Here is a 13,856-nt window from a genome sequence, read left to right as displayed (position 1 = left end):
TGAGAAAAGCTTTTGGCAGACTCCTGGGACTAGCAAAACAAGAACTAAGAGTTAGGGTCTGCTAATAAGGGAGGGTTTTCTTGGCTATCCCCAGGCTGTCATTTGGGAACCCAAAGCCCCATTCCCTGGGAAGAGGTTTGCCTTAGACCAAGGCTAGTCTTTATGGGAACTGACATCCAGCCTTTAATCACTTCATTCACTCTTGGATTAAGTTGATTTCAGATTGTTAATTTCCCTAGCTGCTTGCCAGAAGCAAATGTGAATCTTCTTTGGAAAAATAAAACATCATTGTAGGCTTCACAATTTCCATACAGTTGTCCACATATATAGCATCTGACAGGAAATAAAAATCAATAGGCCCATGAGGAGGCAAGAGGAGCGGTAACAGAACAGACCCACGGGGAACTCAGAATTAACTTTAGAATAACTATGCTTTTCCTTATTCAAGGAAATAACACAAGGTTGAGAATTTCAGCAGAGAATGGAAACTTGGAAAAAGAACCACATGGGAATTTCAGAATTGAAGACTAAGTGCTCCATTACCAGTTTGGTGGTAGGTTTTACAGCAGACTAGGAACAGCTAAAGAGAAGCAGTAAATGGAATGCAGGGGAGAAGAAAATATTCAGGGGCGCCTGGGTGGGTGTCATTTGGTTAAGGATCTGATTTTGATTTCCCCTCAGATCATGATCTTAGGATCGTGAGATTGAGCCCTGTGTCACGCTCCACTCTGAGTTGGAGTCTGCTTGAGAGTCTCTCTCAAAAGAAAATATTCAGATTGAAGCTAAGATATTCTAAGACAGAAAAATATGGACGTATGAAAAACAAAGGGAAACAATTCCAGAAGGTATATGCACCCCTACATTTATTGCAACAATATTTACAATAGACCAACTGTGGAAGTAAACCAAGTGTTTGCTGATAAACAAGTGAATAAAGATGTGTGTGTGCACAATAGAGTATTACTCAGCCATAATAAAGAATGAAACCTTGCCATCTGCAACAACACTAGATGGATCCGAAGGATATAATACTAAACGAAATAAAAGACAAATATCATATGATTTCATTTAACATGTGGACTCTAAACAAAACAGAAAACAGAAATAGACTCCTAAATCCAGAGAATAAATTGCCAGAGGGAAGGGGTGGAGGGGTGAAAGAGGTGAAGGGAATTAAGAGAAAGACATAGGGATGGATGCCGGGGTAGCTCAGTGGTTGTGCTCTGCCTTCAGCTCAGGGCATGATCCTGGAATCCTGGGATCAAGTCCCACATTGGGCTCCCTTCATGGAGCCTGCTTCTCTGTCTGCCTGTGTCTGCCTCTCTCTCTGTGTCGCTCTTGAATAAATAAATAAAATCTTAAAAAAAAAAAAGAGAGAGAGACATAGGGAAAGTATAATGTACATGTGTACTTGGAGGTCTAGAGGAAAGGAAGAAAGAAAGGAAGAGGAAAAACTGAGGAGGCAATGAAACATCAGCTCAGAAATGCTGAAAACCTTAAGTGGGATAAACATAGAGAAATCCGTATAGAAATCCATCATACAAAGTCACTGCCCATTAAACGGAGCTAGAGACCCTCAAGCAGCCAGGGAAGACAGGACGACTTGAAGATGCTACAGTGGATGGTCAGCCAACTTCCAACTTCTCCATAGAAACAGCAAAAGCTGAGAAGGAGTGGGCTTGAAAGAAAACAAGTGACCGTACAGAATAAAAATCCTCTTCAAAAATGAAGGTGAATTAAAGGCATTTTCTGAGAAAAATAGAGAGAATTCATCACAAGGAGATCTACATTGAAAGAAATTGAAATTCCGAAATGTGTCCCTCAGAATCAGAAATGATCCCAGCAGAAGTTTGGAGGGCGTGGAAGGAATAAAGAGCAACAGGTGTAAATGTGGGCAAATCCTAAATGATCATCTGTCATAGAAAAGTGACAGTGAGGTACTGATACCTCTTGTACTCTCTAGGCCATCGAAAGCATGTACAATGAGCTAGCTAGTAGGAGGGTAATAAGAATACACTCTAAAAAGAAGGTGAGATGGATTTAGACCCGAATTTTATATAATTTACATGAAACATAATAAATGGACTCAACCCTCCAGTGAAAGCAGACACAGGCAGATTGTGTAAGTCATGCAGAATTAATATGAAACTGTAGCTATGCACAAAGGATGGAGGGCAGCCACAGCAGTAGTGAAGACCACCAGAGTAAGGAGGACATACTCCAAGGCTCAGGATAAAGCTGCAGCAATTAAGATGCTGTGATGTTGGGTCAGACCTAGGCATATTGATGAATAGAACAAAACCAAACCATTTAAACACTTGATTTATGAAAAAAGTAAGCCTGCAGCACAATTGATAGTGCTGGATTGATTGGATGGCCATATTGGAAGAAAAAGGAACTTGAACCTTGTTTCACACCAAAGGCAAGCTTTCCATGTGGATTAGAGATGTAACTGTGAAAGTAAAACAGTAAAGCTCCTAAAATAATGTGGGATAATATTTTCATGGTCTTGGAATTGAGAAGCTCTTCTTCGACAAGTTATTAAAAGCATTAACTGAAAAGAAAAGATTGCTGCTTTGGACTGAATAAAAGTTGAGAACTTGTATTCATCAGAAGATCCCATTCAGGGAGTGAAAAGGTGGGCTGCACCCGGGGAGAAGGTATTTCCAGCCCGGATAACCAGCAGTGGGGTCCTGTCTGGAATATATAAAGGACTTTTCCAGATCAGTAGAGAAAAATTGGGCAAGAGATTTGATTTAAGCACCTATTTGTAAAAGAAGGTATCCACATAGCCATTAAAACACAAAAAGAGACTAAACCCCATTAGTAATCAGGGATACATGGAGCGGAACCACAGTGGTATATTCATACCTATCAGGAGTGTTCAAATAAAGGCCGATAATTCCAGTCATAATGTTGCATTGTACGTACAAGTAGGAGAGCTGTTGTATGCTGCCACGGGAATGAAAATTGACAGAACCAATTTGGAAAGCTACTTGGAGTTTTCTGCTAAAGTCAAGTATGTCTTTGGCCCGTGACAACTCCACTTGTGGGTGTATGACCAACAGAGTGGGTGCCCATGTGTAGCAGAAGACATTTAGTAGGATGTTCATAGCATCACTATTTTTAATAGCCCCAAACTGCAAGTAATCCAAATGTTCATTAATAGGAGGATGGGTAAATAAGTGTGATTACTATGATGGAATACCACAGAGCACTGAAAAAGAATCAACCACAGCTGTGTGTGGTGAATAGCTGACTCCCATAAACAGTTGTGAAGGATAGAGTGGGCATGTCACAGTATACTGTGTAACTCTGCTTTACATAAAATTTGGAGACCCGCAGAACTAATCTGTGATGCTAGAACTGTAGCTAGTACCTTTGGGGAGGCAGAGGACTTATGGAGGAAGTTTCTGGTGTTGACATTCTTATTTCTTGATCAGGATTTGGCTACGTGGGACTTTTCACTGTTTATGTTTTATATGCTTTCTGAATTAATATTTCGATAAGCATGTTAACATATATTTAATGAGGGTTTAGATTTTTAATGAGGGTATAGATTTCTGGTTACGGCCAGATCTTTGTAACATCAGATACCTTACCTTCCATCATTAGACTGTTATTTCTGCTGACTGACTTGACTGACTTTACCCAAGAGAATGATTTTTAACTTTTTTTTTTTTTTGTCCAAGATCTGGCAGGAACAGGTTTGAGTATATCCTATCAGGATTTGTTGGTTCTGCCAAGTATTAGGTTGACTCTGTGAGGAATCACTGTCTTTCAGGTGGTGATAAATTGCGCCATCCCTAAGGGGTTGAAGTACAATCAGGCTACACAGACCTTCCACCAGTGGCGAGATGCCAGACAGGTGTATGGCCTCAACTTTGGCAGCAAGGAGGATGCCAATGTCTTCGCAAGTGCCATGATGCATGCCTTAGAGGTGTTGAATTCACAGGAAACAGGTACGGTATCTTGGTTTACTTGTTTCCTCCAACTCAAGTGCCCTGTGTATGTGTATGTGAAAAAATATTTGAAGTAATTCTTAAATTTCTGTTGTTTCCCTCAGAAGTGTGAACTTTGGTTTGTTGATGATAGACATACAGTTTAGAAGGATAATCTTACAAGATTGGTTAGTCAGTTTTTAACCTTCTCCTTTGAAGATGGTTATGATCCTCCTACTCTAGAACCTCAGCTTTGATTGCATGGATGTGAACCTCAGAGAATATGCAGTGGATAGAAATTGTGTATTTATCGTCATCTCACCTTTATATGAAGAAACACATGCTTTCCGAAATATGTTTTTTAAGTCACTACCAAGCCCATGAACTTCATGTAGGACTGAGTTTCCTTCATCCTTGCACAGAAGAGACCTTGATTCTGAAAGTTGTTTCAAGATTTTAGGAGTGCCCTCAGGTGGTATGTGCCATGAATTGCATCCCTTCTGATACTGCGTGGTAGTGAAAAAGAGAAGTGGAAATAATGTACTGTTTAAAAATCCAGGGTTTAAAATTGTGTATGTCTCAGAGATGAACTGTGATTTAGCTTTGGTTCACAAAATCGAAAATGAAATATACCGATGTGTGGTTATCTCTTTGGGGAGATAGATTTTATATTCTAAAAATAAGTGTTATATGTAAAACAATGTAAATATGATTACTTTTGCCTTTGTTGTGTACTTAGTAGTGATGTTGGTGATATAAATGTGCCAGAAGCAAAATTTATTTATGTATCTTAAGAGGAGAGACAGATTAATTTTTGATACTTTGTTGAAGGTATAGAGTTTCAAAGCTTGTTATAGATATGTCAAGTTTTATTTATACCATGACTTATTCTAGGAAGCATTGAAGCATCTAGCCCATAGATTAGTCTATTTCAGATAGAAATTTCAGAGCAAGATGACATTTTGGAATTTTGCCAAAACCACCTTTTTTATGCCTGTAAGATGATTGATAGGAGGTCTTTTGAGGAAATTAAGATTTTTTATAAATAATTGGGACATAGCTCTTACATCTTATCTGTTTTGAGAAGATAAACCTCTGGAGCTTCAGTAAGTCCAGAACGTAGCACAGGAAAGCCCTTGGGTGTGCATAGTCTTGGGTGTAGATTGAGTGCCCACGCATCGGTCTCTTGTCAGCCTTCTGCTGCAGGGATAGAATGTCCCCTCATTGTGGTCTCACTGTAGGGGAGAAACTAGGATTGTGGCTCTTATTCTGTAAAGAGGCCAGCTGCATAATTAATAATTAAAGTCCCAAAGTGTAGTGGATATGTTTAGGACAGTGACATTTGGCTTCTGCATGTTTGAAGCAAAATAGCATTTTTATTTCTAAACCTTCAAAAGAGTGTCTGTGGATGTTAGAAACTAGACGATTGTTTTTCATCTTGTCATCTATTTGTTTATAACCAAATGGAAAAGATTGTTGTATAAGTGTGGAGTCCTGTAGTTTGCTTTCAGAATGAAAACACTAATGTTTTCCCTTCTGATCTTTGTCTTTTGAAATTGATGAGTCTTAGTGTGGAGAGACTCAGTTACATTCTCTTATAATTTCCACATTCTAGAAAGTTTGGCAAATGGGAAAATTGCCCACCATCTCACTATAATTGTGAACATTTTGGTAAGGCAGACAAATTCAATAGATTCTTCTTAGATGATTGTGAAATTTTGTTCTGTTCAGGGTCACAACAAGCCTTTCCTGCCATGGGCCAAGGGGAGGAGGATAGTGGCAGAACAGGTGGGCCCATTGTAACCATCTCCCTGCACCATGGCCCTGCCACTTGGTTTTGTAGCAGTTTCATCAGAGAAAAGAAAGCATGTGGAATGGTTGATGTATTTAGATAATGACTTTCTTCATAATTAACTGTAGCTAGACTCTAATTTCTGGTTACGGGACCAGCCCTGGGGCGCATAGCCTGATGGCACTAACTGGCTTGGAAATAGAGGCGCAGGAGGTGAAGAATCAGAAGAATCCAGAAGAGTGTCATTTTCTCTGTAGGTCTCCACAGTAGGATGGTTGTGTCCCCCACCCCAGGATCACTTAGTGGACCTGACTTGTCCGCTTAAACAAACCCAATAATGTCGCCTCTCATCCTGAGCATGCCTTACCCTTCCACAGCTGTTTGCTTTGGGTTCACAGCCAGCCAGTTCCTTGCTGAAACCATCTATTGTCTTCCTGCCAAAACCACCTTGAAAAAAGTTCACTGGCATGTCCCCTCCCTAAGCAAACAATATACCCAGTAAACCTCTGATCAGAAGCCACAGAAACAAACATTTCTAAAGGTAAAGTGACTGCAGACAGTAGTCTTTCCTGCTGCTTAATGGTTTGCCATGTTTTAAAACTATTTTTCCATATTGAATACTTCTGTTCATTTTGTTATTTTTTAGCTATTAATATCAGTATTATTCACTGAATTTTGGTTTATTCTTCTGAGTGATTTTTAGGCTTTTTAAAGTTATGCACAGCCTTGTTCAAGTAAAATCTCCTATAGAACCTTAGTGCATTCAGACAAACCGTGGTGCCATTCTGATTTGTGGGAGGGTCAGGGCCCAGAGCCACTGAGGCACCATGCAGCTCTCCAGAGCAGGGGCTGAAGGTACCAGCCCATTCGTTTTGCCAAAACCCATAATTGCATGGTTCTCCTTTCCCCTCTCCCTTGTCCATGAATTCTCTAAGCCCTCCAAATATTTTTTTAATGGACAAAAAACCACTTTCTTTGGGGCTGTTCATACTGACCTTTATAAGGTACTCTGTGCATGTGAAATTTCCATCTCTTTTATGAAAAGGGAGGGTGGCAGGAATGTTTTCCTTTATTTTGTTTTTAACTTGGTGTGCAATTATCTAATATACTGGAAAGTACAGGAGGTGCTAAATACAGCGAGTTATATTTGGAATTTAAAAAACACAAATCACATGTTCTAACATTCTTAAAAAAAGAGTTGGGTTAGCCTTCCTTCTTTTATACCAAATGCTACAGTTTATCTCTTCCCTTTCTCTAAGGTTAGACTCAACTTAGACACTTACTTTCAGATGGTATTATCCAGATTGATATTTTTATTTCTGTGTTGTTTGTCGGGTACATTTATAGCAGGTTTGCGGGTAATAGTTGTGGATTACATAAAATAAAAGTTAGTCCTTGCGATGATTAGTGGAGGTAAATTTGCACACTCTGTTTTTGTGAAAGGTCAGGGCATTTGAAAATAGGAAATAATTTTTTAAATTCACTTTTTCCTGCATAGCCAGGAAGTATATTCTGCTTTTGTTCTTCTCAATCAAGATTAAGCGTACCTTTGTAGAAGAAAACCGTAAAATATTATACCATAACTAAGACTGCTTCTGCTTGATTTTATTTTATAGCTATTGAAGATGAGAACACAGAGATCTCATGTTTAAAAATTTTAGATTTTAAAAATAGTTTTATAGAGATTCCATTAAATTTTTTTTTTGTTGGGAACTTGATCTGATACACCTTTCATATGAGCATTTATATGAATTTTATCTCAGCATTTTAAAATCTTTTTGAGATATGTTTTAGAATTAATTGGATTTTAGAAACCTCAGAAAGTTTCTAGAAATACCTTAAGGTAATAGAGACATTTATTTTTCAGCCCTGCAGATCGCAGGAGTCACGAGACCAATATTGTGGTTGTATCATAGATGTCATCAAGTGTGTTTTGAGCGTAGGTCCTGTGTCAGGCATGGGGAATAATGCTAACAGGATGAGGCCTGTCCCTTGCCCTCTGGGCTTTCGGCTACGGGAAACAAGATCAGCACATTAGGATACAATCTGTGAGATGCTGTGAGTGGGGTCTGCACAAAGAAAACTCTGGGGTCCCGGGGAGATTTGAAGAGCAGATGACGCTGGAGACATATCTTGGAGAAAGCGTAGGCCTTGGCAGTGGTAGAAGAACATTCTAGATGGGATGGGAACCATTGGGAGACAACAAAGAGGCTGTGTTGTGGCCTGGGCATGAGAATTTATAGAGGAGGGAAATTCCAAGAGAAAAGGTGGGGAAGGTTGGGAAGAGCGTGGTATCTTGCTGAGGGCTGTGCATGGCCCTGTACAGCATCAGTGGGACACAGCCTGTGAAGGGTGCCAGGTACGCATTTATGTGACCAGGTACGTGCTTTAGGATGATCATGATGGGCGGGTGAGCATGGGGCCCAGGCATGGCCAGGTTAGGGTGTGATGCCATGGGGAAGATAGGTGGTGCCCTGAAATGAAACAGTCACAGCAAGGTGAGAAGCAGAGGAGGAGGTGACACTTTTACTTCCTGCTGCTGTACCCTTGAGGACATTGTTCTGGGCCTTCTATCCAGTTCCCCATTTTGTCCTTAAAGCCTATCTGAGGCAGAGGCAGAAATAATCTGTTTATTAGGTGCCTGCCATGTGCCAAGTCCTTGGCACGTGTATTACTAAATTTTTTTTTTTTAAGATTTTATTTATTCATGAGAGACACACAGAGAGAGGCAGAGACATCAGCAGAGGGAAAAGCAGGCTCCTCGAGGAGAACCCAATGTAGGACTTGATCCTGGGACCCTGGGATCACGCCCCGAGCCAAAGGCAGACACTGAACCACTGAGCCACCCAGGCGTCCAACTAAAGATCTTTACAACAACCCCGCAGAATCAGGGGGTATCTTCCTTCTCTTACAAGAAGGTTACGGGACCAGCCCTAGGGCGCATAGCCAGACTGCTGCGTAAGATGGCATTCAGGATCTGTCAGTGGGCTGTGATGGACAGGCCAGGAAGGAGGCACAGGTGCTGTATGGTGATTACAGATGTGTCTGTCTGGGCCCCTGATGAAATGACATTAGCTAGAGAAGGAGAGGAGGGGGTGCGGTTCTGGGCACAGCGGCATGCGTCTGGTTCTGGACATGCTGCATTTGGAGCACTTTATTAATGCCCTCATAATATCCTATGAAATTGGACCTTGAAAGAATCCCAAAGGTCATCTTGGACAGTATTTTTCACTGAGTTTTTGTCAATCAACTTACTTTACTGAAGTAACCTTTTGAAACAGTGAGGTGTCCGCTGCTCTTCAGGATGCAGTGAGTGACAGGTTTGGGGTCAGGTGGGTGGGACAGTGTTTTTGTGTGTATGCTCACATAGTGCTTCACTTTTAAATTAACCTCTTCCGTACTTTCCCCAACTTCTAAATTCACAGTTTTCACAGGAATGGGAGGTGGATCTGCAGGAGCGGTGACCCCAGTTTCCAGTTACAAAACTTGGCACTTGAGTCTTAGCCACAGTGGGAGCCACAAGTGGGGTTGGGTCTTCTGGCCCTCAGGCCCTTGCTTTGCTTTTTCAAATCAACATCTTCCAGGCACGTTTAAGACGCTTTTGAGGGAAATCACTTTAGGGTGAGAAAATAGGGAAGAAGAGAGCTTTTATTTACTTTTTGTTTTATGTCTTTGAATAAAATTTCAAGGTCTTTCAAAGTGGTTTAGTGGAAAACACCGTTGGAGCCAGAGGCTGACCCTTCTTCTGGAGGCAGGTGCCTTCTCTGAAGTGGTTTTCTTTGGAGAATAGGTTAAGATATCATTACAGGAATTAAATGAGATGAAGACAGTATTTTAAACTATAAAATGTTATTTTTGAATGCTAATATTTATAAATACCTGGAAGATTCTGCTGTGTGGATTAACTGACTTTGAGGAATAAGAAGTGATAAGGAGACTGATTTTTCTCTAGCTTCTTCCTTGTCTTTGCTCCCTGGTGGAGACCTGTCTTGTTAGTTTTTTTTCTCTTAGGAAATTAGTTATTTCATTGATCATATGGGTGCATCTAAATCCAGGAGGAAATTAGACTCCCATCTCATCCATCTCATCCTCAAAGATTCTTCTCTTGGAGGGGAGATAAGACATACCCATTGTCCCAAAAAGGGAAGGTCATTGCTGAGGTGTAGATAAAATCCTGCCTGAGGGGGAATGAGGTTTCTTTTCACTGGAGCAACTGGGCAGGTGTTGATGGGGTGGCTTTGTGAGTGGATTTTGAAAGGTGAATGAAATGTAGGCACAGGGAGAATGGAAGAGATGGTGTTTGCTGAGCAGGGGCTGGTTTTGTCCTGGCAGGGAGAAAGTCAGAAGGTAGGTCTGATGAGGAAGGGCCTTTAAGAGCGGTAACGGTGACTGTTACAGTGTGAGTGTTCAAGCAGCTGGAATAATGGGAACAGAGCTGTACTTCAGAAAGCTGGCAGTAGTTTTAAAAGGGAGCTGCTGGAGGCGGGGGAATAAGTATTAAATTGCCTAGTGGAGACAGAAATCATGAGAATAGAGGGGAAAATTGAAACGGGAAAGAGATTGTAGTGAGAGTCAGGTGAGCTTGCAGGAAGCCGATACTGTTGTAGTGCCTCGCCCCATTAGGTGCTGTTTTCATTACGGAAGAATTCTGGCTACTTCTTTTCCACAGCAGTGGCAGACATCTGGGGAGAACACCATGTCTGCAGCATCGTGCTGTGGTACGACTGTTTAGGTAAAGACAGTCCTGAGATTGGGAGAAAAAGGCGAACACAAAAAACATAGTTCAGCATGAAGTTGATTTTTATTGTGAACCTAAGTCCAGGTTTCAGAAAAAAAGGGTTTATAGTCACAATATTGTCTTCAGGTAGCTTACAGTAGGGGCAAATTTCTTTTCAGACTTTAAAATGAAATTAGCAAATCTATTCAGCCCCAAGTTTAGTAAATTTTTTTTAAAGATTGATTTATTTATTGGAGGGAGAGATCATGCACACGCACACATACAAGGGAAGGGGGGAGAAGCCAAGGGAGAGAGAGAGAGAGAGAGAGAGAGAGTCCCAAGCAGATGACTCCCTGCTGAGCTCAGAGCCTGACATGGGGCTCAATCCCACAACCCCAAGATCATGACCTGAGCTGAAACCAAGAGCAGGAAGCCCAACCAACTGAGCCACCAGACGCCCCTTGCTTAGTAATGTATTGACAGTTTGCATGAGTATTACATGCGAATGTCCTTTACTATAGGAGATGATTCCTTTCATATTAGAGCAGTGATTTTCAGTTTGTTACCTACGAGACTCCTATAAAACAACTGAAGTTGTGAGATAATCTCCTGGGTTTTAGAAAGCTAAAAGAACAATGTTGTATACCACACATCCCAGTGATAGGGTTGCTAAAACCACTAATTCCATATTAAGCTTTTTTGCTTGGAACTAAAATTTACCAGCTCTTTGTAGAGATACTTAATCTAAAACCGATGAGAAAGAAGTTCTGATTGACTTACTTGTTGACATTTTAGGAATTTTTGGATCTTTTGTGATTTTGTGACTGTGCCAAGATACTGATAAGAAAAGTTTAAATAGTCCCAGTACCTGATTTGAAAACATGACCAGTTGCATATCTGATTTAATTAGTTGTGAAAGAAGGTTCTCTGGATGGGTTCCCTCCAAACATCTAGTCCCGGGGATGGGGGTACTCGTTAAAGTAATAAAAGGGTTTCCAGCTGTGCAACAGGTCAGGCGCTGCTGAGATAGACTTTTGTTTCCTGTGCTCTGCCTGCTGTACCACCAGGCCTCAGTTTCTAACCTGTGTGTCCACATTTCTCAGCTGGGCTTCCTGGGGGGACTGAGTGCATCTGGAAAGTGATTTGGATGATACATCTCTCTTCTCCTCAGGATGGAACATAGGTGCCCTTTCAGTGGGTGCACTGGAGGCACATTCCCTGGGAAGGCTGCCTCTCGTGGGTTCTGTCCCTTGGCCTTCCTTTTTGCCTCTGCTTTCTGGTCTCTCATTCACCTGCAGGAATTACCTTGAAGTTCTGGGACTAGGGATCCCTGGGTGGCGCAGCGGTTTAGCGCCTGCCTTTGGCCCGGGGCGCGATCCTGGAGACCCGGGATCAAATCCCATGTCGGGCTCCCGGTGCATGGAGCCTGCTTCTCCCTCTGACTATGTCTCTGCCTCTCTCTCTCTCTCACTGTGTGCCTATCATAAATAAATAAAAAAATTTTTTAAAAAATTATAAAAAAAAAAAAAAAAGAAGTTCTGGGACTAAAAGTGACTATGGATTAGTGCAGATGATAAGTACCGAGGTATCACATCCTTCTTTCTCGATTGTTCATTACAGCCCTGTCCTCCAGCATTTATAATGAGTAATAATTGGAATGACTCCATATCTAGTTCTTGGTCGTTAGGGGGACAGTTTGAATGAACGTTTACCTTGTAGCTACCACTCATTTGTAGATGCCCTCATCATCCCCTCACCATTGGGAGGGATTGATGTCATCCCTGGATTGGGGTCTCCACCTGATTTTTCTCCATATTCTCATTTTCTCTGGGCTAAACCATGTGTAGCATCAGAAATCTTGAGTTGAAAGCTCTAACTCAGGGTTTGAAAAATGTGCTCCAGGAAACCTTGAGGACCCTCTCCTAGACTGTTTCAGGTCTGTAAGGCACTCTTTTTTCCTTCTTAAACTTCAGCTGAAACAAGGTACTGCAGCATACTGAATGCAAAAGTAAATAAAACAATCCAGCTGTGTTCTAAGCCAAACATTAAAGAGATTTGTAAAAATATAAAACCTTGTTATCCTAGATACTATTTTTATTTGGGAAATAATTTTTGTTTTGGAGAGTAATTATTACAATAATTTTTGTTATTTTTTAAAATGAATTACTAGAAATTAAAACTGGTAGATATTGTTTAATACAGAAAATAACAGTAGCCATGATTCACCTAAACAAGAGCTGTTGAGGGTCTTTAATGATGTTGAAAAGTGTGAGGGGCCCATGACCAGGACCCTTGAGGATGACTGCCTTCATCGATCATCATGGAGACTGTTGACTGAGAAGAGAATTCCAGTGGCTTTTATCCTTTCCAGGCAGCCTAGCAAAGAACTCTTGTCTACTGGATAAGATTGTCTCCAGATGAGAATTGATGATTCCGTATTTTCTATCTCCTTAGTGTAAGATTCTGTTTCTCTAAGATAAGCCCAGCTTTGCTTCTAACAGAGAAGCCTTTCTTCCAGTGTTCTTCTCTCCTTCCCAGCAAGAGGACTTCCTGGGGGCTAGGCATGGTGGAGGAGTAGACAGAGTACAGACATCATTCCTGTCCTGCTCATCCTGTCAGTGACAGGGAGCGTGGAGGTCTGGTGGCCTTATTTCATGCTGCATGGATAAAAATTTCCCAGTGATGAGATTTGAAACCATCTTGTATCCAACACTGGTGACCACTGTTGCTGTTTTAGCTCTGCCTCTTAGAAGTTCGCATTCTTTTGGTTTCTCATTGGTACAGTTGTGACTTCTCTTGGGATTTTCACAATTATGTTCTAATAGATGAGTTATACATTCATACAATATGGGAATTATGATTTATAATAAATGAACTTTAAAATAGTTGCTTCTAGACTTTTAAGTTCCAGATCACTAGCTGTTTGAGGAAAGCTTCTTTTCAGTGTGGCTATAACTCAGGTCTTATACTGCATTGTTCATGGGCATGGCTTTAGTCTTAGGGGGCGGCCTTAGGAAATCTTGTCCTGCTCCAAGATCGGTGTGACTGAATGAGCAAAAGAGACAGATAAAATTTTTGTGATTAATCTACATGTTATGGTCTTAGAGAAGGTGACCTGAGCCTGAAGTTTGTTGTCAGACAGACAGTATATTCTTCCTGCCTCTCATTCTTGTTTCTCTGCTTCTCTGGCAGTTGGGCATCTTGTAAGGTATTGTCTAATGCAGGTCTAGCTGAGGATGACATTTATCAGCTTATTTTAAAGTTAGCTTAAAATTTAATTAATGGTGCTGCAGTGATCTGAGGATGCCATCCTTATTTGCATGTTTTACTGCATGAGAATAGTAATTTATATACAGTTACTTTACTTGTATTCCTGAATTTTAATCACTTTTTTTGCCCATAAGTG

At 41.0% G+C, this 13,856-nt stretch overlaps 1 protein-coding gene across 12 annotated transcripts in view; it reads left to right on the top strand.

The window, feature by feature from the left end:
* Nucleotides 1–13,856, top strand: part of ENAH (ENAH actin regulator) — a 144,107-nt gene that overhangs the window by 75,792 nt on the left and 54,459 nt on the right. For all 12 annotated transcript variants that reach the window (XM_041751616.1, XM_041751581.1, XM_041751623.1 and 9 more), the window contains exon 3: nucleotides 3,785–3,962. In XM_041751616.1, the coding sequence (XP_041607550.1) occupies nucleotides 3,785–3,962 (178 nt within the window). The remainder of the gene's footprint in view (nucleotides 1–3,784; nucleotides 3,963–13,856) is intronic.

This window comes from Vulpes lagopus, chromosome 1 (assembly GCF_018345385.1).
Source record: "Vulpes lagopus strain Blue_001 chromosome 1, ASM1834538v1, whole genome shotgun sequence".
Taxonomy (NCBI): Eukaryota; Metazoa; Chordata; class Mammalia; order Carnivora; family Canidae; genus Vulpes; species Vulpes lagopus.
The sequence above is the reverse complement of the archived record's forward strand: the minus strand, read 5'-3'. Positions and strand labels throughout refer to the sequence as shown.